Raw genomic sequence first — 25,271 nt, forward strand, 5'->3', positions numbered from 1 at the left:
TCTCCCTGGTGACTCGGACAAGCTGGAAAAGTCTTCAAAGAGTAGTTGCTTGTTCTCCTACTGTCATTTGAAGTCGAGGTCCTTTGCTGCTAGAAGCATGGTCTTCAATGATAGCCTGCACTCTCTGGTCTAAGACTCCTCTTGCAATTTGCATTTGAAGTAGAACTTCTTTCAGTTGATTCCTGACCTCCTTCATACATTTATATGTAGGCCTGTTCCCAAGCAGTAGCTCTAATTCAATGGCTAGATAATGATAGTCTGCATTAGATTATCGCTACCAGTGTGGATTGACCAGCTTATCATCAGAAGTTAGAGCCCATTCAGGTACCCTATCCAACAGCTGAATGCTGTTGGGATGCTCAGACAATTGACACACTTCCTGATCATGAAAGGCAGCCGATTTTCAATGTTGTACCATTTCTCTGGCTCCAACATACAGCATTTGAAAGCGTGCCAGATTAGAGATCAGAGTATCATTTTCTAGATACATCCTTGTAATTGGAGCGTGTTGATGTCTCAATCTCTTATTCAGTGTGATGAGCTGTAATGAGTGCTGCTCATCACCCTTCAGGGACTCAGTCACAGCTTTGGCTTTTCCTTTGCTGTCAACAAGGTGCTCTGACTAATGTACTGGACAGTCTTCAGTTTGGCCCTTCTCTCCACTGCCTGGCTACTGATCCTCAGACCGCTGGCTGCCCGACTGTTGGTCTAGCCTGTCTTTGTACTGTCTGGCTGGTCTGTATTGGGTTGACTGCCCCCTGTAGCAGCCGATCCACCAGCTCCAGATCCTGAAGGTGGAGAAGGAGGAAAATCATCATCTTCACCATCTAGCTCGTCTGCCTCGTTGTCCTCTCCTTCTTCATCCTTCTCTTCTTCCCTCTTAGAATCCTCATCAGGATTATTCTTGTTTCAACGTAATCCATGATGGCTTGATTTGCCAATGCTGTATTGTATTCTGAGAGATTATCCTGTAGATCACTTTGAATAGTCTCCATCAAGGCTTTCAGATTATCCATATTCAGAGTGACATTGCCCTCTGGACTCAGAATATCAGCAAGATTATTATAGATATATCTCTCTGTCAGAGAAGCCTTGATCGCAGTGTGAGTTGTCATCGGTTCTTTATAATCTGTCCACTTTATTCGGAGCAGGGTTTGTAAGCGATAACCATCCCTCAAAGCTGCTGCCTTGTCTTCCTTTAATTGATAATTTTCTATTTCTATTTTTAGCAACTTTGTTTGCAGATCAGTGATTGTCCTTACTGACTGATTCTCAGAATAGTGTGCCTAAGTCTTTGTGCAGCTACATCCTGCTGAATTTTCTTAACCTGCTGCTTACTGTTTTCCAGTTCTTCTGTTAACTTAGCTAGCTGCTCATTAGGAACTGATGCCTCCATCATCCATTCTAAAGCGTTGACAATGGTATGCCATGATGATTGGATAATCATTGAGCAGCCATCAGCTACTGTTGCCTGGTCATACTGGATTGGCTCATAAGTCATAACAGAGCCATGTATGGAAAGGGCTGCAAATTAGATGTCTGAAAAATTAAGCGGGCTTTGAGAGTGTGACGTTGTAACTACTGCAGTTTGTCCTTCTTTGCTATGGAAAGAGCCAACTCACTGAAAGGAGTTTTATTGGTGGAACTGTCAGGTACTCGGCCCTTTCCCTTGTCTTTGACCACTGCCTATTCAGCACTTGTCGTTGTTTCCTGGCCCTTCCTAGTGCTGTTGTCTTCTGCAGTCTGCTCTGCTGGCTGGTCCTTCTCAGCACTGGTCTGTGGTGGAGTCTGTTCTGTTGAAGTCTGTCCTTCTGAAAATTTTGTAGTAGGCAAAGACTTAACCTGACTTTCTATTTTCTTTAAGAAAGTGCTGCCTTTAGCCAATGTAGCCTTTGGTTTTTTTAAACTACTGGCTTCCACCTGTGTGGCCTTCCTCTTTTGTCCAGTTACAGTCAACTGAGTGCCTGTAGCTTCATCTGAAGATAACTCAACATTGTTAGTCTCTGGGATGGGCTTCTGACTCCAAGCCATTCGTACCTGATAATTAACATCTGGAGAAGTTGCCCAGTAAAGAAATTGCCAAACGTACCAAGCTTTGAAAACGTGCTGGGATTTTAACTTGGCAGTCTGCTGGAGCACATTATGAGATAAGATCTGACATAAGTTGATTTTGGTTGTAGCATCCAATTTCTTTGCAAGCAGCATGGCAAACAATTTTTCTGACACATATATGGGGTTGTTTTTCAGAGTCACTCCTTCAGCAACAAACCTGTAAGCGGCAGGGACGTCCAGACCTACTACTGGAACCCCTTGTGCACTAGCCTTGTGTTTATTCTTAGCTGCTTCATCCTCTCTCAGAGTGAAACTTATGTGTTCTACAGTTGCTATGGTTGGCTTAGGCTCATTAGGCATTTTGAAAGCATACGCGATATCATCAGGAGTTGTTGTAACCTTCATACCATTAACAATAGCACTTCCATCTTCAGCATTGAAAGAATCAAGAACCTGCTTAATTATAGCCATGTCAAAATCTATTCTGGTGGCTTGCACCACCATATGCAAGTCCCACAGTAAGTGGAAGAGAGGCTTTAATAGAGGTAATGAGTGCCGAAGTCTCCTCTATGGTATCATGCATCTTCTTCGACATTTTCTTCCTACCCATACACTGTGAGGACGATACTTCAGTAGAGGAAGAAGACTTACTTGGATAGTCTAAGCCGTAGCCAGGTGTGTCAGGTAGAGATAAGTAATGTTCGACAGAGTTGGCTGACGATGAAGTTTGCGGTTGTAGTGAAGTGTGTTCCTTGATCAAACACAATTTCCACAAGGCATCCATAACGATAGCTAATATTTTCAAATAAGAAGACAGCAACAGCGGACTTTACGGTGTTATCTGGAAGAGCCTTGGCCTCGACCCATTTGGTGACATAACAAGTGGCCATCAATATATATTGGTTCTTCCTAGGAGTAATCTTCTTGAATGGACCCATGAAGTCCATACCCTATTTCATAAATACTCCCAGTGTGGCTGAACTAGAGTAAGTGGAGTTATATTTGATGTTGTTGTAGCCCATCCTCTAACATATATCACATGTTCTACAAAAACTTCGAATATTATATATCAGAGTTTTCCACCACAATCTAGCCTGCAAAATCTTCTTGTAAGTAATATGAGTGGAGAAATGTCAAAAAATAATAAATGCTTTTCTTCTGTTGAAAACACAATGAAATCATCCATAAATATGGCACGAAATCGGTGCAAGAATTCACTGAATATTTCCATCATACACCGTTGGAAAGTTGTTGGAGCATTGCAAAGACCAAATGACATCACCAGATACATGAATGCATCCCATTCAGCGATAAAAGTGGTTTTACTCCGATCTTCAGGAGCAATCTTTAGCTGATTATAACCACTATAGCCATCCATGAAGCTGTACATCTCATGGCCTGCAACTCATCAAGAAGCATGTCTGTAAAAGGTAATGGAACAAGATCCTTGATTGTTTGAGAATTCAGCTTTCGATAATCCACACACACCCTAAGCTTTCCATTCTTCTTGGGCACAATCACAATTGGAAACAACCAGTCTGTTGGCTACCTCTATGATGAATCCAGCCTTCAAAAGGTTGTCGATTTCTTCTTTGACCTTCTTGGCATAATTTGGATTCATTTTGTATCATTGCAGACGCACTGGTCTGGCATCTGGTTTCAAAGGTATTCTATGTTGACACACCTCTGGATCTACTCCTTTTAGATCGGTATGTTCCCATGCAAGTACATCTTTGTACTTTTGGAACATGTGTCGAGCTTTTTCTTTCATTTCTGGATTCAGATGCTTGTTTATCTTGATCAATCGAGGATTCTCTTCAGAACCCAGATTCCATTCTTTGATTTCTTGGTCATCTGGAAGCAACCAGTTAGGCCCACCTCCCTTCCTTTTGGTTGACTCTTCAGCATAATTCCAAGATGGTCCTTGTAGTTCTAAACTGTCATTCTGAACTTCAGAAACATTTTTAGAGTGCATTTCTTCAGTAGTCCATGGAGTATCTATCAACTCTTCTTTGGAGTCAACTGGGTTCTCTCGCCGTCAAGTTAGCTGAATTGGCCTTTCTCCAGGATTCAGTTCAGTGAACTGATCTGGAAATTGATTCCTTTTCTTTTCAGCCTGGCCCTTGTCAAATAATACTGCATTCAGATCTATCTCAGCCAATGGAAAAATATTCATTACTGCTAGCATTCTCTCAATATTAGTTACCCCATACTTTTGGCAAAGCTCCTCTGGTTGCAGTGCCTTCCTCCAGTTTCTGATGTTGTTTGTCTAGACTTGAATTCTTCTACTGGAACCCTGGATTATCAGAGTCTGATTGGCATAGTCGTGAATAGCCTGTGCCGTTCGCAGCCATGGTCGTAAAGAGAAGTGACAGCGTCATGCTACATATCCCAAAGAGGATTTTGTTGGATACAAAGTTTAGAGAGCAGATGTTTCACTTTGGATAGCGAGTACGGACACCCAAGAAAACCCTGCTACTAGAGCGGACAAGGCCAGGGAGAAGGAGAAGTGGCTCTGACGGAGCATTCCTTCTTTACATCGAATGCAAGAGCATCACCCAGGTAGCCCTTGGATGGAGGAGTAGATGCAACAGGTGCTTAAGGAGTTGATCACCATTGAGGAGCGGCACCACAAGTTTGCCTTCAATCGATAGGCATCCCAGTGGACTCGGGTGGGTGAAAGAGTCACTGGAGTGTTCTTTGAGATTGTGGATCCTTGTCGTGCACATACAAGTGTTTGTCATTTTTGAAAAGGGCCGATGGGTCTATTGCTACAAAGCCCGATGATATGCACTCAGTTGCTACTGACTTTTACCATGAGTTTCTCTCAGCCAAGCCACATTCAGAGCATTGAGATGCATGCAGAGATCAAGAGTGGGCACAATTTCCTTCTTTAGTCACTGAGGAGATGCGCCAGAGGCTTGAGAGTCCTCTTCAGTCAGAGGAGCTTCAGGAGACCTCAGGGAACTTCCTCAGGGTAACTGCCAAAGCAAGATGGTTTGACTCTCAGCTTCTTCTTGGAGTATTGGAAGATTCTAGGTCTAGACCTTTGTAGCGCTTACCAACACATTTTGCACATTAGGGAGATGCTAGATAGCATGAGTGAGGGTTTAATCTATCTTATCGTTGAGGAGGGACGGTGAGGGTCCTTGGACAAGTGGCAATCCATCACCATTCTCAACTCACCCTACAAAATTTAAGCAAACGTTGTAGATCTTGCAGTACTCCTTCTCGATCTAAGAGCTTCCTTGAGAGCACTAGGCGATGAGCAGATTTTTGACCTCACATGAGGTTGGTTTGCATGGACTATAGCTACCTATTCAGGGAGATGAGCTTTTGGATGATGAGTTTTTTAATGACTTAGGCATGTTCCTAGAGGGCTGGGAGGCCAATTTGCGTGCGTGTGAGCAGTCTCTTGAGGTGTTATATTGTGCACTAGGAGCATTGATCTATTGGCAAAAGATAGTGGCTTTCTAGGTTGGTGGTCTCCCATGTCCGATTGGTCGTGTAGAGAGGACTTTAGGTGGATCCCCCCATGGGTATTACCAGTACGGTACTTGGGTTGTCAGGTTGGTTTGGATCTGTCACCAAAGCAACAAATTGCTCCTCTCCTCCTTTCCATGAGGAGGAAACTGCTCCATTGGATTTCAACACGACTTTCTCTTGTTGGCAAGGTTGTAGTGGCCAACCAAGTGCTTCTAGCTACTATGTGGTATAGCACCTCTCGCTTGATTTTCTTGAGTTCCTGCATCGGCCAGGTGAAGAGGTTGATCAAGAAATTTTTTGTGGTTGGGGCGAGACAGACAATAGGCTCAGGCCAAAGTCTCCTAGAAAGTCATCACTTTACCCTGATCTCAAGGATGGTCGGGGATCATCGAGCCATCCTGGCAGAGTAGAGCCCTCCTTCGGAAGCTTGTTATCAAAGGTCTCTTTCTAGGGGAGGTTCCCTGGAAGGAGATGTTACTCCAGCTGATTCGTGCCCGGGTCCTACAAACAGGGGGCTCATGGACTCGTTGGATTTTCACACAGATGCGCATACCGCTTTGTTGTGAGCTTGCTTTGGTCTTGGGAGCAACTACGGAGTGGCCTTGAGCAGCACCATCCCAGATGCATTGAGGAACATTTGAAGCAATCACTTGTATGGAACCCTTGGCCGGCACACAGCGAGGCCACATGGTTAGGAGCAGGCCTCATGTCTCTTGGGGTCCCATGGCAAAAGGTCTAGTCTGCACTTTTGGGGACTGGCTACAGTTCACAATACTTCATAAGGAGATTCAGAGCATTCATCTGTGAGGCATGAGAGGGGGTGCATAGCATGTGTCAAGATATTGAGGAGGCTATATCGACAGAGTGGAACATCCCCTTTTGAGCCAACGGATCCTTATTTGATGGGGGCTTTCACACAAGTGGAGGTCCTCATTTTGGTTAAGACTTGCTCAGACACATGACCTTATTCAGAGAGGGGGTTGCCTCCATAGAATCACTGTCGAGGCACCAAAGGTAACTTAGTGTTGCTTCCAGCGAATCCAAGTAGTGGGCATGGGTGGGAGGACTTGTATCATAGATCAGAAGGACTTGTATCATAGACCCTAACCTTGAGTTGGGACACTGGCAACTATGGGCTTGGGAGAGCCGCTTACTAGTGCAGTGGGACCTGGGGGAGTGTTTCTGGCACGATCCTTTTACTCCAATCGATCACCCGAGGTCCCCTTCTTCTAGTACACAGTCAATTTTTGGGTCGCCACATAGAAACAGCGTAGAGAGAGGCCCGTCCTACTATAGCACTACCATAGACCCTGACCCATCATATCTTGAGTCAGGACACTGGCGGCTATGAGCTTGGGAAAGCCACCCACCGGTGCGAGTGCAATGGGATTCGGGGGATTGGTTCTGGTGCGATCCTTTTACTCCAGCCAATCACTCAAGGACCCCCTTCTCCAATACAGAGCTCGGCCAGGTCACCACATACGAGGCTCGGCCTATTGCAGTGGATTATCGGCAAGAGAAGGGTCTTACGCTCGTGTTATTGGTAGAACTTTGGAAGCATTCGTCAAACAACAAACAGCCAAGGAGACTCACCATGTTCCCGTGGCTAGTTGCCCGTCGAACTACTACAATTGGGAGTTGGTTGGTGCAAAATGGCCTCTCGAGACGATATGTGCCGCGTGTGACCATCCACTTGAGACCCAGCGTCATTGTTTGTGGGACTTCCCCATAGCAAGGAAAGTTCGGCTTTGGATTCTTTTGCTGATGCGCGGATTCTCTAAAACAAGCCATTACACTTGGGGTGTTGCAGTTTGGTCCACGCATGGGCCCAGCGCTTCATTTTAAGATGGCTTCAGTCAACAAGATGATTGCGATACGAGGACCAACCGCCACAAAGCTTGTCCTTGAGGAGTGGAGCAGAGATAGAGTGCGTTGTTGGGAGCTCATCTGCAGCATGACATTGTAATTCATCTAGAGAGCCCACTGCTTTTGCATCTTCGAGGCTTGACCCATCCCACCTGTGGAGACTTTACGTGACGTTTGGTTGGGGTTGATCCATACGCTTAGGGGCCAGTTTAAGAGACTCCAAGGCAGCTCCGACCTCATGTGGGAGAACCTCAAGGCCTTCTTGCGACTTTGGCGACATGACCCTTCTTCATGGTTCATGGTGAGCCTAGATGGCAGTACCATCCACTAGTGTGGTTGTTTCCTTCTCCCATATCCTCGTTTAGCCATCATTGTACAAGTCTTATCTTTTCATTGGAAGAGTCTCACCACATTTTTGACATCGCCCTCTCTAGCATGGGCAATTTGTAGCCCATTGGGCAGTTTTCTTAACTGCTAGAAGGATCTTTTTCTTGCCAAAAAAAAAGTCAATGTGGCCATTTAATGAAGGGACGACCCGTTCACCAACTAAACAAAGGCCCAAAAAATATTTATACACCTTTCTCTCTTCTCCTCAAAGGCAGGTTTTAACACTAGTTTGGTACCAAAAAAAGACACTTTAGTGTCCTTTTTTCATGAATTTAAATAAAATGGTACATAGAATCTAGAAAAGATCTTTTACAAACTTATAAAATGTTAGCCAAAGTACTCATAAAAATTATAATCTTATATTATTGTACACAACCTCAATAATAACTACACGTATTAAAAGCACCTACGAAAAAACAGCAGTTGATGCTCCACTAAAACTCGTACACCTAGTCTAAGAAAAAAATAAGCATACAATAATCCATGGTAGCTATTGTGCTTGATATTTTTACAAACCTCATGTGAAAAAAGAAACCTTTGTGACTAGAATTAAATATAGAAAGTAGTGTGAATCAAATATGCAACATTTGTAAACTCAATTAACAACCACATAAAACAAATTTAGTTCATTTCAAATTGCATAGTCTTGTGTGACATATATACATGTACCACTCCATTACTTAAGGTGACACTATTTGATGGTTATGCAAGCTACCTTTGGTGATTTATTTCATATCTCAAAAAATGCACATGTTTGAATTTTAATTTTTAATTTTATCAAAGATTAATCTTAAAATAAAGTCCGCTTTTGGATATCTCATTACTTGGTAAGCCTAATGTGCTTCTTTGAATTCGTGAGCACAGAGTTCACCATTTGGCATCATCTAGACCCTTCCTTTCAACCCAAATCGCACAACCATCACTAACAGTTAAAAAGCCTTTGCTATGTGTAGTGACAATAAATTATGACTAATTTAGCGCTTAAAGCCTTTACTCAACTTTATGTCAATCAACGTAGGCTCAAAGCCAGCGCTAGTAGAACTCATAGAAGCTTTCTGTCACTGTTGACAAAGGGAACGAAGATCTGCAAAATCGCTAACTATTCTGACGAAGTGTTAGCGATTGAAGTTTTTCCACCACATGAAAAGTGAAAAAGCAGAGGAAATACATGAGCATCTGATTTTGTGTGAAAGACAAGCTCTAAGCAAGTAGACAGTAGAGTGATCTTCAGGGAGGGACTTGGAGAGCTGACGTCGACAAAGACGAACTTGAAGTGTCATTGTAGAATAGAGCAAGGGAAGATGAAACAAAATGATAAGTGTTGAGGCAAAGGGGAAGAGCAAGTTAAAAAGAGGAAGTGTAAGCCCTCTCTGGTGATCATTTCATCAAATCCATCACTTCTCTCACTACCGCTCATGGTTATGACACTATCTACAACAATTTTGTACGCAAGAGATTCTGGTGCTCTTTTCGTTATCAGCCTACAAAAGCTAAGCGATGTTTCAATATAAATCCTTTGTTTTACTTGGTTTTCCAGATTCTCGAGCCGATAGGTGATCGCTTGGCAAGATCTAGGTCATTACCCTCATGCCAAATCGCAATGCAGGAGCTCAAGCTTGGGTTTAAAAATATCCTTGCATATTCTTTTTACTTGGTGAGCCTTATGTGGTTTCTTGCATTCTAGAGTCCTAGATGACTACTTGGCATGATCTATGAACCAATGCCCTTCATTCTAATCGCACAGCCAATAGCTGACAAGTCAATCATAATGTAGCCAAACCGCGCTAAAAAATAGTCATTGTTAAAAAGCACAACACATTGAAAAGCAAACAACATTGTCGTCGTTGAAAAGCCAGCAACTATGGAGAGACTTGCAATTACAAACACAAGTACGGAGGGTTTGAAGGCAGAGGCAAGAAACAAATCTGCAAAGGTAAGAATAACAACACACAGTGAAGATGAATCCGAGGGCGAGAGTTAATGGGTAGAGGAGCGGCATTGAGGGCTCTTGTGGCAGCTGGATAAGGGGTGGCTTGGGCTCACAAAGCAGGGGCTTTAAGCTCTTTGGGGCTACAAACATCCAATGGAGGCAATTGGAGATGATGCAAAAAAAGACAATTGCTAATGATCAAGCTATGTGAACTTTACAATTTATGAGATGGTTCATGGCAACAATATGCGTCACTATGGCTTTTGAGCTAAGAATTCATCATTGTAATAAACCTTACACCACCAATGATATACAATATAAAGTTACGTCTGCTTCTCTTAAAGTTTAATCTATTTCCCGCATCTTTTGTATTTGTCTTAGCTCATGTTTAGTGTGTGACAAAAAGGACATATATTCACAACAATGGACATTATGTCCACTACTATGAATATATTCAATCTACATATATCCTATTATGTTCTATAGCAAAGTCCACCAAGCAAGACTAGTGTATTTGTATACAAGTACCTCATATGGACACAAGTGGGAAATCCATATACACTTTCATTGGTTTTTCATAGCAATGGTTGCTTTTCATAAAATTACGCATTGTAAATTTTCTTAAATGAGCTTAAATTACAAGATACTCAAATTGAAATGGTTAGTTGATTGATACTGACCTATAGATACATTATAAACCTTAAGTTTGCCCCATGACCTCGTCAAGGCTTTCAAATACCAAAATTTTCCTCCTTGTCAATGTTTTCAAGATTTTAGTTGTTTCATTATAAGAAAAAAGTGGTATAAGAACTAAGTTATGAAGCTCGAGTTCTTGTCATAAAGAGTTATGCATAAACCTTGAAATCTATACAAAATCTCATTTCGATGAGAAGTTATATCCAATTTGTGAAAAATTTGTGAAACCTACACTAAATTTTTATGATTTTTCCATTGTAAAACTTGTCACCATATTTTAATATGGTATTGATTTTATTTTATTTTTAAATGGCTATGTTCACCTCATAATTGACCTAAATGGGAACACGACCAATAAATCTTGTTTCTATCTTCACTGAATAATTATGACAAGTTGAAAAAACGGGACACGTCAATGTTAGCATGCCAAAAACCAAGGACACCCATATGTTACAAGTAAAACACCAGATAGCACTCAACACTTCTTCCCCGTGTCAGATCTGTAGGAAGATAGGCGGGCCAGCTTAGGCCAGACACAACCATCAGGCTCTCTCATGGAATCTAGAGCAAGCCAAAATTTAACGAAAAGATGTAGTGATTGTAGCTATGTTCTGGTGAATTCAAGTGCTTACATATTCCTAATTAGCAAAATTACCAAAAAAAAAAAATTGATGTGAAAGAATCTCACTTTTCTAAATCCTTGTATATGTACAACTTTAAACCAGAAACTGACATTATTTCTAGCTCGTGAGCAGAACCAGCACATGATTTTCCCTTAAAAATGTTGCAGGCTGAATAATGCGCATGCTTTTACAACAGATGCACTTCGAATCTAGGCTCGAAACCAAAAAAAAAAATTACGCACTCAAGCACTGCGAGATCGTGCACCTCTTGAAGACAATAACACCCTCTTGATTATTCTATTGCGAAGTCGTAAAAATGCCCAGAAAAAAGGTTGCACCTCCACAATCATCAATCCAACTTGACGCCAGAGTACAACAATGTGTCTCGCGTCAAAGGCATATTTAAAAGAAAGCATATCTGCAATACAAAACAGTTATCCCCATAATTCAAAATTAATCTCTCTCTCTCTCTCTCTCTCTCTCTCTCTCTCTCTCTCAAGTGGAAAAAGAAAACGCTCTTCCTCTATCTGTAGGCACCCCGGGGGTAATTCATCCCTATTCTAGCAGAACGAAACTCTGCCCCCCCTCTATTCTTGCCAGCTGCCAGGAGCTATAAAAGCAACCCCTCTCTTACTCTCAGGGATAGAAAAATAAATGTGCAAGGGTTCTCCTTATGCTTCTGCAGATTTCAGCCACAAAGATGATATTGTCGAGAACTCCAATGACTGCCCCAAGTGTACTGGATGTAGCCATGACCGAGTAAAAGAGTTCCATAGTGAAGAAATGCCTTCAAATATTGTTTCCATTGTGACACGTCACTTTTTTCAGCCCATAGGTGTCATAGATGGAGCAGATTTACGAGAAGGAACCCGAGAGCACGCCGTTCTGGTGTGAACATTTGGAAGGGAAGGTTCTCTGCACAGAGTTCTCTTCAAAGACGTTGCTTCCCAGGATTCAAGTCTTGATAGGCGATGCTTTTCACATTTAAGAGTATCCTGATCCATGAGAGTTTGTTTGCAAGTGGAGTAGCAGAGGAAGACAAGTGCCTTTGCATGACAAAAACGTTCTGTAGAAACAGAGCTAGATTAGCCCGAAGGGTTCCGCACCCTAACATTGGGAGTAGATCCACAGATCTAGGATTGTAGACTCTCGAGTTGAGATCAATGAATAGAGATTCCTGAGAAAGGACTTCGTGTCCAAGACGGAAGGGTAGAGGTTATGTTTTCTATGACCTTGGATATAGTTCAGAAGAGGACTAAAAGGCTGCCATGCCCTTATAAGACTGGACATCGATCCAAAGTTGAGAACATCAGCTCTCAAAGATGGAGGTTCCTAAGATTAGGGTTTTTCCCCGAAATTAGGAAACAAAACCAGAGTCTAAGATCTACAACCGAACTAGAAGGGGACAAGAGCAAGATACTCAAAAACCTAGTGAATCTAACAGTGTCACATGAGATTATCCGAGCCGAGCTAGCCGCCCCACCGTACATCAGTATCCTTTATACACAGTGTATGGGACCTCCCCAAAGATAGATACGCTCGGCTAGCCTTGGAGTCATCCCGACAACTAGCACTGTAGGGTGACACAACATGTTGGTATGGGCAGATGACTTCACGGCTTCAGTCACATGGTTTCAGCATGGATAGATTGCCTCCGTTCTAGTACACTCCTTGGATGCAACCTCCCTATACCTCCCACGAACACAGATCACCAAACTCATACGTCAGGATCTGATTCAACTAGATACCAAGAGCACATGGATATTGACGGCACAAAAGTTTGGCACGAAGATGGCTTTCTATAGAGAGCATCTTCTCCAACTTGCGGAGGAAAGTTTTGTGACTAGGCCTGCATACATGGATACACACTTATCTCATGGGATACGGTGTGCTATTGAGCATATACGCACATCAGCTCCAGATTGAGACTGGCCGATTTTGAGGAGTACAAGCAGAGGCTAGGATATGTCATTTTGTCACCTAGAGCGAGAGACAAAGCTACATGTCACTCACTGCCCGGTGTACTATGAGATACAAGGCCGCTTCCACTGTCTCTTCAGAGAGGGTTTTAAAGCAATAAAAGCCTATTCAATTGCACGTTGCCTAGTCCTGTTTTTTCTCAAAAGTGACTCTTGCAACAACAATGTGCATAATGCATCAAACCTAACAACTTCAAGATTTCCTTGGGTCATAAGTCTCCAAGTACTAGCAAAAGTCTGGTAAGAATCTAGTAAGGCATCAAGAACAGTCTGTACAAGGCAACTCTCTGAAATGACTTCACGTGCAAAAATAAGTTGCTCATTGATATCCTTGACACCAACAAGGAAAGTGTCCATATCATCTTTCTCATGCATAATCTTCGATTCCAGCTCTTTACGCAGCAAAGCAATTTTAGCCTCATTGCGGCTTGCATAAAGACCTGCTAGAATATCCCAAGCCTGTTTTGCAGATTTCGTTGAATGAATGTGAGAAGTAATGGTGCGCTTCACAGACAACGCATGAGCCCGCGCATCCTTTACATCCCAACGAGCTTGTTCTGTCATAGGCAAAACAACTCTAATAGCAACAATCCTTGCAGCAAGACCTGCAACATCCTCAACATCGCCTACATCCTCAGAACCAGGACGTACATGTCACAAGACAGGCACCCAATAGAAAAGAACAGACTAAATAGACTTTTAGCACTTCAATAACAATTGAACTAAAAGAGAGAGACGACACACGACACGGAGTGGCGGAATTCCACCCCAGAGAGTGTTGGCCCCAAACCTTGGCGCCTCTTTCGGTATTTCTTTATATTGTAGCAACACAGTACAAGCCGCTACTCCAGACTCTGCACCTTCTCCAGGAAGCATGCCAGAGAATGAGCCCTAACCTCATATTTAAAGGCCCTAGTTCCCAAAAGCAGTTTACAATAAAAAGCCTTATGGTCCAAAAGCAAAGCCAAAAAGCTGCCAACGTAAATCACGGAAATCCGTACAGTCCCGCCACGTTAGCATTGCCAACGTAAAAAGCGAAAATCCGTACAGTTCTGCCACGTCAACAATCAGCCGAAATTTCAAAAATCTGTACAATCTGCCACGTCAGCAGTCCGGCGGAAACGTGCTGCTTTCTTCTTCTATTGCTTCTATTGCTTTTGCTTCTTCTAGGGTTTAGGCCCCTCGGCCAGCATCTACAAGTTGGCTCCATTCTATAGGGCTTTGACACGTCATCAGTTTGTTACATCTCCCCTTCTTGAAAGAGAGTAATTGTCCACGATTACAGCATATCTGCAAAACAACTCAAGTTAGCTCAAAAATTTCCGAGGGTCATTCCGAGAGACAATCTGTTTGCTCTTTTTGTTAAGGAGTTAAAAAAAGATCAAGGAGTTAGCTTCTCCTTTCGTCCAGATCGGAACTCTTGATATTCCGACGTAGTAAAATTAGCCATCCGTGGAAGATCAGTACGGTCTGGGTGTGGCGTCTTGATGCACTAAAATTACATACCCATGCAATCTCATCCAAATACGAATTTTCAGTGGTTGGCACATCACAATGCAACACAAATGCTCACATATACATGTTACAAGACATAGAAACATAAAGCCGCCGATGAACACTCCCCGCGCAAATAACCATCCAGGTCCGGGCCATGAGCTGTCCAACGACTCCCTCATCACTCCTACAGCAAATAACCTAAAAAGACCCGGGCCATGAGACTAAAATTACATACCCATGCAATCTCATCCAAATAGAAATATTCAGTGGTTGGCACATCACAATGCAACACAAATGCTCACATATACATGTTACAAGACATAGAAACATAAAGCTGCCGACGAACACTCCCCGCGCAAATAACCATCCAGGTCCGGGCTGTTAGGTGTAGCGGAATGATGTTGTATTTTCTCAAGATTAGTGATCTTTATTGCTCAAGGTTCCTTTTAGTTCTTAGGGAAGGAGAGAGCCTTCCGACTTATGGAGAGTGCTATGATCACGAACAAAGTGAGTGGATATTGTGCGTGCAAGTGAATGAGACTGACAGAAGGAGAGAGAAGAGATACGACACCCGAGAGGTTGTAAAACCCTCCTCCGAAGGCCCCACTCGTCGGCGAGAGTGGTCTACTTTGATTGCACAAAAGTGTACAATGCGTATGCAATGGACTGATGCAATGGGACTATGCTGATGACGACGACGGTGGTGACGACGACGACTTGATGGCTGAAATCTGAGATCTTCTAATCGCTGAATTTCAGGACTGTTTTGGTGGCTGAAAATGACTGTTTTGGCTGCGTTTTTACGGCTGAAAAATGAGGTTTCTTAGGGCTGAAAACTGGTGGTCTTTACGGGCTGAATCTGCTACACTTTAGGTGAATAATGCCGGTCTTAATTTGCTGCTGAAATCCAAAAACGCCAGGGGCTGAAATTGGTCCTTCTGTCGCCGGGGTTCTGCAAATGCAAAAACGCTAGGCTCATCTGCTGTGTCGTGATGACGCCGGGGCTGATCTACTGTGCACAAATCGCCAAGGATGATCTGATGCAAAAACGCTAGGTCTTCTGTGGAGAAAACGCCAGAGTAGTCGCGGGGGTTGGTCTTGCTGAGAAGTTGCCTGTTGAGCAAGGTGCTCCTGCTGTCTCTTCTCCATTTAGTGCTAACTTGGGTTTGCTTATATAGAAACTTAGCAAAATTGCCCTACTTACTTTTGTTGGAAAGTCGCTTAAAAATAATAAGTGAAAATAACGAATAAATAGAAAAATAGGCTAAATGCACTGGAAAATTCCCCTAACTGATGCGAATGGATTCTAATGGGAATTCCGATGATCATGCTGTGTGCAACGGGAGGATATGCATCTATGCTAAGTGACTGGGCATGCACGGTCTACGAATAGACTCACAAAAGTGCCAGATCACTGCTAATCTAGACTTGACTAAACTGACTGAACCCTGCTGTGGTGTAGCTTGTCCACGGACACATAGGGTTGGGATGTGTCACGTGACATCCCCTCCTTTTCAAAGTGAGGTACTGGTACTGAACTGTATGGCGTCGAGGGAGATCGCCAACAACATCCGGAATCCTGGAAGGGACTCTTCGCCGGCCGACTCTGATGTGTGGGTCGAGCGGTACTTGAATTTCATAAAGGTCTGAAATGCTTGCTTCTTTGGGCCGCGCCGAAAGCGACACAAAGTCTTCTGAATCTCCTTTCTTGCTTCAACTTCGTCTAGAGTCTTGCTTCTTTCGTCTTCAAGAATCTCCATGGCTGAAAATTCCTGAAACCATCTCCAACACAAAACCATGAACATACCCATTCCATGTAAAGTGAAGGAAACAAATCTTGTCTTCTCTAAAGACTATGTATGCAATGTCGATGAACATAGAGACGGAATGACAACCCGTTCATCAAACACATGCAAACAATGTGTTCGAATCTTTTCTGTACGATCGAAATCAATCAACTGTGGCAAATCACAATGAAAATGCCTATGCTTGGTGTTCATACGATCATGTGCTCTTTTGGAAACTGTGTCATACCAAGGAAGAAACATGGAATGCGACTTCCTTACATACAAACTTTTCAACTTTTCACGAAAAATCCGCATACATTCATGCTCATCCATGAGAGAAACGTGCTCAACATACAATATGTCATGCCTAGGAAAAGGGGTCACATAACGATGTTGACTAAAATACAGGAAACCGTCACGAATGAAACACTCGAACAATGCATGCGTATCAATCATGCGAACACATAATACTTCCTGTGATGGTTCTTGAGACCTAGGCACGAGAGCCAAGATCTGTTCTTCCTGACGAGGTTCTTCTTGAGTGGGTTCTTTCTGAGGGGGTTCTGTTGACCTAGGCTCGAGAGCCAAGATCGCTCCTTCGTGATTGATCGAATCTACAACGAGGTTAGATTCGCTAGAAAAAGCATCTACTAACACATCATCCATGTAAACAATCACGTCATCTTCATGTAACTCATCATGCTTGTGAGCAATCACATCTTGATCATGCAAATCAGCATGCTTGTCAATGTCATGCAAATCATTATGCAAATCATTGGCATCCAAATCATCATGCTTATCATTGTGCTTCAAATCATCATGCAAATCATTATCATTCAATTCATCATGCTTCTCATCATCATGCAAATCATTATCAATCAAATCATCATCATGCTTCACACAATCATGCAAATCCTGTGTGTCATGCTGGGGAGAAGTAGAGACTAAAAGAGTCTCCCTTTCCTGATCTTGTGCGAACTGCGCCTGCACAATAGAAAAGAGTCGCAAGAACTCTTTCATGTGTTGGTCGCTCTTTTCTTTGAGGGCTTTGTTCTGGCAATCAAATTCTGCTTGTCTTGCTTTGCTCTCTCGCGCTATGGCTGCCATTCTTTCTTGGTACTTACGCTCAAAGGTTGCCATGTCTTCTTCATAGGCTTTTCTGTCTGCTTCTCTTTCTTGTTCCAACTCCTCCATAGGAGTTAGTGCAATCTTTGTCGTAGATGGTGAAGGGGGAGGGTCGGAAAAACCTCCTGGTGTGGAAAATTCTTCTTCGCCTCTCTCATGCTCATCACCTCCAAGCGAAGTATCCATTCCGCTTCGAGTGATGACCATTCTGAAGTCGTGGGTTCTTGTGGGTTCTTGGGAGTCTTGGGTTCTTACGTTCACGAGGAACTTGGGTTCTTGAGGTTCTTGAGGTTCTTGAAGTCCTTGATTCGTGAGAATCTAGGGTTCTTGAGGTGTTCTTTCGCTTGCACATCGCGTTGGAGAAGGATCTTCTCTTCACCTGAGTTCTACCCTTTTCTGCGGGCACACCCCTTGGCGGCCTTGCGCTCACACCAAGGTTGCTTTTTCCCACCTCACGTCGATTGGCCGGCCGCTAAGTGCACGATCCGCTCTCAATGAGTGAAAAGAGACACAAGGGGAGGCTGGACAAGCCCTTCTTTCTTGGGATTCCTCTCACTCTTCAACAAAACACGATTAGGAATCGCCACGCCCAAGTAAACTTGGGTTCGTGCGATCGCAACAAGCAAAAAAATTCTTGTGGTTCTTTCCTTGAGTAATGCAGAACACTTCCAAAGCTCTGATATCAATGTTAGGTGCAGCGGAATGAATGTTGTATTTTCTCAAGATTAGTGATCAAGCTCAAGGTTCCTTTTAGTTCTTAGGGAAGGAGAGAGCCTTCCGACTTATGGAGAGTGCTATGATCACGAACAAAGTGAGTGGATATTGTGCGTGCAAGTGAATGAGACTGACAGAAGGAGAGAGAAGAGATACGACACCCGAGAGGTTGTAAAACCCTCCTCCGAAGGCCCCACTCGTCGGCGAGAGTGGTCTACTTTGATTGCACAAAAGTGTACAATGCGTATGCAATGGACTGATGCAATGGGACTATGCCGATGACGACGACGGTGGTGGTGACGACGACTTGATGGCTAAAATCTGAGATCTTCTAATCGCTTAATTTCGGGACTGTTTTGGTGGCTGAAAATGACTGTTTTGGCTGCGTTTTTATGGCTGAAACATGAGGTTTCTTAGGGCTGAAAACTGGTGGTCTTTACGGGCTGAATCTGCTACACTTTAGGTGAATAATGCCGGTCTTAATTTGCTGCTGAAATCCAAAAACGCCAGGGGCTGAAATTGGTCCTTCTGTCGCCGGGGGTCTGCAAATGCAAAAACGCTAGGCTCATCTGCTGTGTCGTGATGACGCCGGGGCTGATCTACTGTGCACAAATCGCCAAGGCTGATCTGATGCAAAAACGCTAGGTCTTCTGTGGAGAAAACGCCAGAGTAGTCACGGGGGTTGGTCTTGCTGAGAAGCTGCCTGTTGAGCAAGGTGCTCCTGCTGCCTCTTCTCCATTTAGTGCTAACTTGGGTTTGCTTATATAGAAACTTGGCAAAACTGCCCTACCTACTTTTGTTGGAAAGTCGCTTAAAAATAATAAGTGAAAATAACCAATAAATAGGAAAATAGGCTAAATGCACTGGAAAATTCCCCTAGCTGATGCGAATGGATTCTGATGGGAATTCCGATGATCATGCTGTGTGCAACGGGAGGATATGCATCTATGCTAAGTGACTGGGCATGCACGGTCTACAAATAGACTCACAAAAGTGCGAGATCACTGCTAATCTAGACTTGACTAAATTGACTCAACCCTGCTGTGGTGTAGCTTGTCCACGGACACATAGGGTTGGGATGTGTCACGTGACACGGGCCATGAGTTGTTCAACGACTCCCTCATCACTCCTGCTGCAAATAACCTAAAAAGGTCCGGGCCACGAGATAAAGAGGCCTTTTACAACCAAACGCCCCCCAGACCGCACCCTGCGTCGTTTAGAGGTGCTGAGAGTAACCACTACTCAGACTTCTTAATACTCCCCCCGTAAATAACCATGTAGGTCCGGGCCATGAGTAACAACACTTTTAAATCATTCAATACTCCCACCGCGAATAACCACAAGGATCCAGGCCATGAGTATGAACAAGCATTCTCAAACATCATTTCTCACCCTCCGCCCGGGAGTAACGTCATCAATCATTGAAACTAGTATTAGAACCAGAGTCAAACATTTCAAATCGGCCCCAAGATAGGTTCAAAACAAATACCATCCATTTCAAACAAATTTCAAACAAAGTTTCAAACAATACTTTCTCAAACAAAGTTCAAAAGTATCTAACTAGAAAACAACTAGAGAGTTCATTCAGGGTTTTGTTCGGACAACCGAACTTTGAGGACGACTGGCTTGCCCTTCTGCATCACGATGATGGTTCGGTTCCGAACCTGGAGAGTCGCATCATCCTTGTCATGCCAAGGCATGCCTAATAGGACGTCACAATTACCCAACTTCGTGATGTGGAAATCAGCTTTTCCATGATAATCTTGAACAGTCACTGGAAGAGCACCAATGAGCGGTACCACTGTCTGAGTTTACCCCGTGGCTAGCTCAGCTTCAATTTTCTCCACCCTCTGCATCATAATCAAAGTGCATCTGCTTTAAGAATCTTGGATGGATGAAGTTCTCCGTAGCTCCGGGGTCAAAGAAAATAAGGGCTTTGAAGCCATTGACTTTGCCATATGCTCGCCACAATTCATTTGTACTTTCAAGGCGTATGCCATAGATGTCAGGTACTAATCCAATAGCCGGTTTAGCTCGTTTGGCTGGAGATGGTCCTCGGTTTCTGTCGACCGACGACACGGGAGTCGGCTCCGCGGGTCTGTCAGTGCGTTGGGGACAACCAAAATAGTTATGTCCTGTTTGAAAGCATCCAAACATCGACCTTCTTGTAGTAAGGTGTCTCGTTGTTGAGGTGTCAAACGAGGCCTTTGTGGTTGACTTTCACGAGACTCTCGAGAATTTGTTCTTTGTTGGCGAGGGTTGTGGTTAGTGGACGGAGATTCAAGTGTGGTAAACTCTAGCTATTCCTTCATCAGTTTGTTACCGACTGCGGCATGGTCCATAAGTTCTTGCATGGTGGAGACTTGCTTGGATAGACAATATTGCTACAATGGTGATGGTAGTCCAATGGTATACCGCTCACATTGGGCCTCCAAGGGAACAGATCTAAAGAAGGACACCGGAAGGTACACGTCAAGAAACCTTGGGTTATATTCGTCCATGGTTTCGGTGGCAAGCATTTTCAAGTTGCCCCACTCTGCCAAAATCCGGACTTCAAACATAGAAGTGATGTAACTACGTGCAAAAACTATCTTGAAATCTTGCCAAGTCCTTGGAGCATGCGGTTGTGTCGCGATTGAACTCCACCATTGCATAGCATTATCTTTAAGAAATCCCGCTGCTCGAGAAACCTTGGATTCTTCTATAAAGTTCCCTAAAACATAGATGTTGTCGAATTGTTGTAGGAACTACAATGCTTTCTTGAGATCTTTCACCCCGGAAAAAGTGAAAAATTTCACTGTCGTGCCGCCATCTTTGAAATCCTTGGGTTGGTTAGGCGCATATCCCGGGTATGGATGATAAGGGTATCCATATGGGCTCCAACCATTGTACTTCCCCCCTTAAGAACCATTGATATCCTCATTAATGAAGTGGGGATACTAAGCCTTCAAAGCTCTAACAGGTTCCCAAGTAGCAAACCTTTCAGATTGACCCTTCCATTTATTTAAGTACTCGTCATAAGCTTTTTGGCGCGAATGACGGGTACGATGATCTAAAACTGCTTCAGGTTCTCGAGGAATATACTCAGTTTGCATATCTTGCCATACATTTTCCTCGATAGGCACAACAACGTCGGCTTCGCCCAATTTCACTTTAAGGCGGCTGACATGAAACACTGGCTGTACACTAACATCCGAAGGAAGAGCCAGTTTGTAGGCAACTTGGCCAATTTTCTTTGTGATCAAGAACGGACCACAATATCTAGTTGAAAGCTTATAATGCTTTCCCGTTCGCATAGTCTTGGAATCCTTGGGTATCTTCAGATAGACCCATTGTCCCACATCCAGAGTCCTTGGAGATCTCTTTTAATTAGCATAAGTAGTGACTCGGTCACGAGCCGTTCTTATGCTATCCTTAGCCAATTCGAGCATTTCTTGCATGTCATACAGGAAATCACGAGCTTGGCCTTCCTTGACTTTCTCTAAGCCAATAGCAATTGGGGATTTAGGCTCGAATCCATACATCAGCATGAACGGGCTAAATCCAGTAGCAGAATGCTTGCTACTATTATAGGCAAACTCTAACTGTGGAAGATACCTTTCCCAGTCAGACTGCCTATGAGAGACATAGGCTCTCAACATGTCCTCTAACATTTGATTCATCCTCTCAGTTTGTCCGTCGAACTCAGGATGGTCAGAAGACGACATACTCAACTTCGTCTGAAGATGAGCAAACACATCTCGCCAAAATCATCCAGTGAACTTAGTATCTCGATCACGGACGATATCCTCTAGCGATCATACAGCTTATAAAGCTGATCGACAAATAAAACCGCCAACTCATGGCTTTTTACTATCGACTTCGTTGGTATAAACTTCGCCATTTTTGTGAGTCTATCGACCACAACCCAAATAGCGTCATTGCCCCGACTAGTATTTGGCAAACCAACGATGAAGTCCATGGAAATACTTTGCCACTTGGCATCTGGGATTTCCAATGGGTGTAGCAGGCCAGCTTTTCTAAGGCGCTCTGCCTTATTGACCTGACACTAAGCGCATCTCTTCACATAGCTCTCTATGTAAGAGCGCATTCTTGGCCAATAGAAATATCGCTTGACCAAAGCCAAAGTTCTCTGGATGCCTGGGTGCCCAGCGCTAGGAACATCGTGGCATTCGCACAAAATCCTTTGTCGAATCTCATCGATTACCGGCACGCAGACTTTACCATTTCTGAACAATAGTCCACCTCTAATGGAATATTGTCACTGTCTCGTCTCTCCATCACGACTCACTTGGGTCTCCGGATCACCCAAGCCTATATGCGAGTCATGCCCCGCTTCGACCTCGTTCCATATCTTGCCAAAATGGCCATCGGAACGGCATAGCCCTCGGAGAGAGAGATAGAAATCCGTCGAGATTTCAGCCATAGACAAGGCATTAACCTCAAGTGTCACGAGGACGTGGCAACTGCTAACCTTAGTTGTTGGTTTCTTTCCAATGATTTTTGTTTAATTTTTGAGACCCTCTTTTTGAAGTTGCAAATGGTCGGACATTGTATGGCCAATGTGAACGGTAGTTTCACCCGCAGACGGGAAGTTGGTCGGCTTAGAATTCGTACAGTAAGAGGATGTCTAGGCTCAGAGCAAGATCATACAGGTCCCCCCTGTCGCACTTAGCAAGTTGGTGGATACTAGGAAGTGAACTCAATTAAGGCGTAAAGTCAAGGTGGGACTACCAACAGAAAGTATCCGACAGTTGGGCCACATTGCATTTTTGGATGCGGTCCCAATGAGGATGGATGGTCAGAAGATCACAGGGAGCCCAACGGAAGCATCTCCTAAAAATTAGGGAACTGCTATTTTGGGCCGTGAAATGTGTTCGCGTCATTACCTTCAGTATGACCAAGGGAACATTTTATTACTTTGCTGCAAAGTCAACTGATGCACCAGTTGAGAGATTTTTAAGCAGGAAGCCCAATGCGGGAAAATTGCATGTATGAGTGCCAAGTGGCACTTTTAGGTCAATTTACCAAGTCTGGGAGAACAGAACTCGTAAGTGACTTTCTGGAGCAGTTTTGGAGGCTGTTAACTTGGATTTTCAGCCATTTCTCTCCATTTTTGAGCTTCCCATGACTTTGCCTAGGTCCAAGGAGCTCATTTTCAGCATTGGAAGGCATCAGATGCGTGTTTACAAGGCTGTTTTGCTGCGTTTTCAGCGATACGCAGGTTTTGGCAGCCATGGAAATCTTCCCCTTTTTGCATCTATTCGTTCACAGATGCATTACAGGTCAAGGGCAGAAGAGAGGGCGCTCGATTTATGCTGGGGGGATGCTTCATTGAGAGCCTGTCAAAGATTAAGAGCTATGGAGTGCTTCCTTTCCCTCTCATGTACAGTGTGGTGCTAGGAGTGATGCCCTGCACACTACACACTGCTCTCTCTCTCCCCTACGTGCAGTTATGTGATGCCCCACAAGAGGGCTACTCATTTGACTGATGTACAGTTGTGTGGGTTCATGCTTTTGTGTTGAGGCAAGAGCCTCCTTGAGCAGGAACAGGGGTAGCTAACTGCTGCTCCAAAGCAGGCACCGGTGAGGGTCATAACCTCACCGTACAAGTGCAAAATCAGCGCTGTGTATGCGCTGTAATTTTACTGTTTTTCAGCCATACGGACACCAGGACCATTGGGAATCGTGCCCCACTGGCAGAGGACAGTTAGGGGACTGTTTGGGGCTGAAAACAGGGCAAAAACCAGTAAATACAGCGTGCTGAATTTACTGTTTTTGGACAGGAATCAGAGGGTATACGACAGTGCAAGCGAGTTCCAGCAGGGGAATTGGTTTCACCCAAGTTTTGGGGCTGTTATGCTGCCAAAATTTGGCCAAAACAGGCGGTATCTAGTGGGATACAGTCAAAGGATTCCCAGGACTCTTCTTTGTACTTTACCCTCCTAAAGAATAAAGAAATACCGAAAGGGGCGCCAATTTTGGGGCCTACAGGTTGTCGGCGTCTGCTCGGAGCATTCTAGCTTCCGAGCCGTGTGTGTGATTAAGTGTTAATTCCCGTTACAGGTCTCCTTTGCAAAGTGCTCTGTGTGTGTGTTTAAAGTAAAGAATTTCGGGTGAAAGCCAACGCCTACCGCCCTACGGGCCGGTTTCATCAAGAATCCTGTTGAGCGCACCAGCAACTCGATTGCTGGATCCTTTTCTATAACGGATCTCAAAGTCAAACTCTTGCATAAGCTCAAGCCATCTAGCCTTCTAGCCTCTGAGATCACCCTGATCACAGATATAGCGCAAGGAATGATGATCTGTCCATGCAACAAACGTAGAGCCATACAAGTAGTGCTGCCATTTCCTCAGGGCGTGGACTACAGCATAAAGCTCCTTTTCGTACGTTGGATAACGCATTTCAGCGTCGGAAAGCTTCTTACTTTCAAACGCAACAGGACGTCCATCCTAGTATAACGCCGCACCAATAGCATAATCGCTAGCATCCGTTTCAACCACAAACGGTTTGCTAGGATCCACAATGTGCAATATTAGCGCAGTAGTCACCAAGTGCTTTAGTGTCCGAAAGCTCTCGTCGAGACGCTCATTCCAGACAACAGGGGGATTACCTTTACGATGAGGACCCGAAGTCTTCGGCCCTTTCACCCCTCCTTTTAAAAGTTGTGTAAGCAAAACAGCAACTTTAGAGTAATCCTTGATAAACTTGCGAAAGAATCCAGTAAAGCCTAAAAAAGACTTTACGTGGCATACATTCTTCAGAATGGGCCAATTTCGCACTTTATCCAATTTTCCAGGGTCGACGCGAATCCCATCGCGAGTAATGATGTGACCCAAGTACAGAAGCTCTTTCTTAAAGAATTCACACTTAGAAGCTTTAGGATAAAGCTTCTCAGTTTTCAGTACTTCGAGAACAGTACATATATGCACTAGGTGCTTAGACAAACTTCGGCTGTAGATCAAGATATCATCGAGAAATACAACAACGAAGTTGCCTAAAAATGGTCTCAACAGATCATTCATCATCTGCTGGAATGTAGCTGGAGCATTGGTCAAACCAAAAGGCAGGACCAAAAACTCATAGTGACCATAACGCGTATGGAAGCTTGTCTTAGGAATATCTTCC

The 25,271-nt window shown here is 43.9% G+C and overlaps 2 protein-coding genes across 2 annotated transcripts in view; both read right to left on the reverse strand.

Annotated features, from left to right (window-relative positions):
* Positions 1-11,085: 11,085 nt before the first annotated feature.
* LOC147457904 (uncharacterized) overlaps positions 11,086-25,271 on the reverse strand; it is a 57,296-nt gene continuing 43,110 nt past the window's right edge. Inside the window, exon 10 of the mRNA XM_086512681.1 lies at positions 11,086-11,458. Coding sequence (XP_086368807.1) covers positions 11,390-11,458 — 69 coding nt within the window. The 3' untranslated portion in view covers positions 11,086-11,389. The remainder of the gene's footprint in view (positions 11,459-25,271) is intronic.
* On the reverse strand, positions 11,493-23,747 carry LOC147457905 (uncharacterized). Its single transcript, XM_086512679.1, has one exon. It carries the CDS (start codon positions 17,633-17,635, stop codon positions 16,370-16,372), a length of 1,266 nt encoding a protein of 421 aa, XP_086368805.1. The 5' UTR covers positions 17,636-23,747; the 3' UTR covers positions 11,493-16,369.

The sequence above is a fragment of the Adiantum capillus-veneris genome, chromosome 5 (genome assembly GCF_014529385.1).
Source record: "Adiantum capillus-veneris isolate H3 chromosome 5, ASM1452938v2, whole genome shotgun sequence".
NCBI classification, from domain to species: Eukaryota; Viridiplantae; Streptophyta; class Polypodiopsida; order Polypodiales; family Pteridaceae; genus Adiantum; species Adiantum capillus-veneris.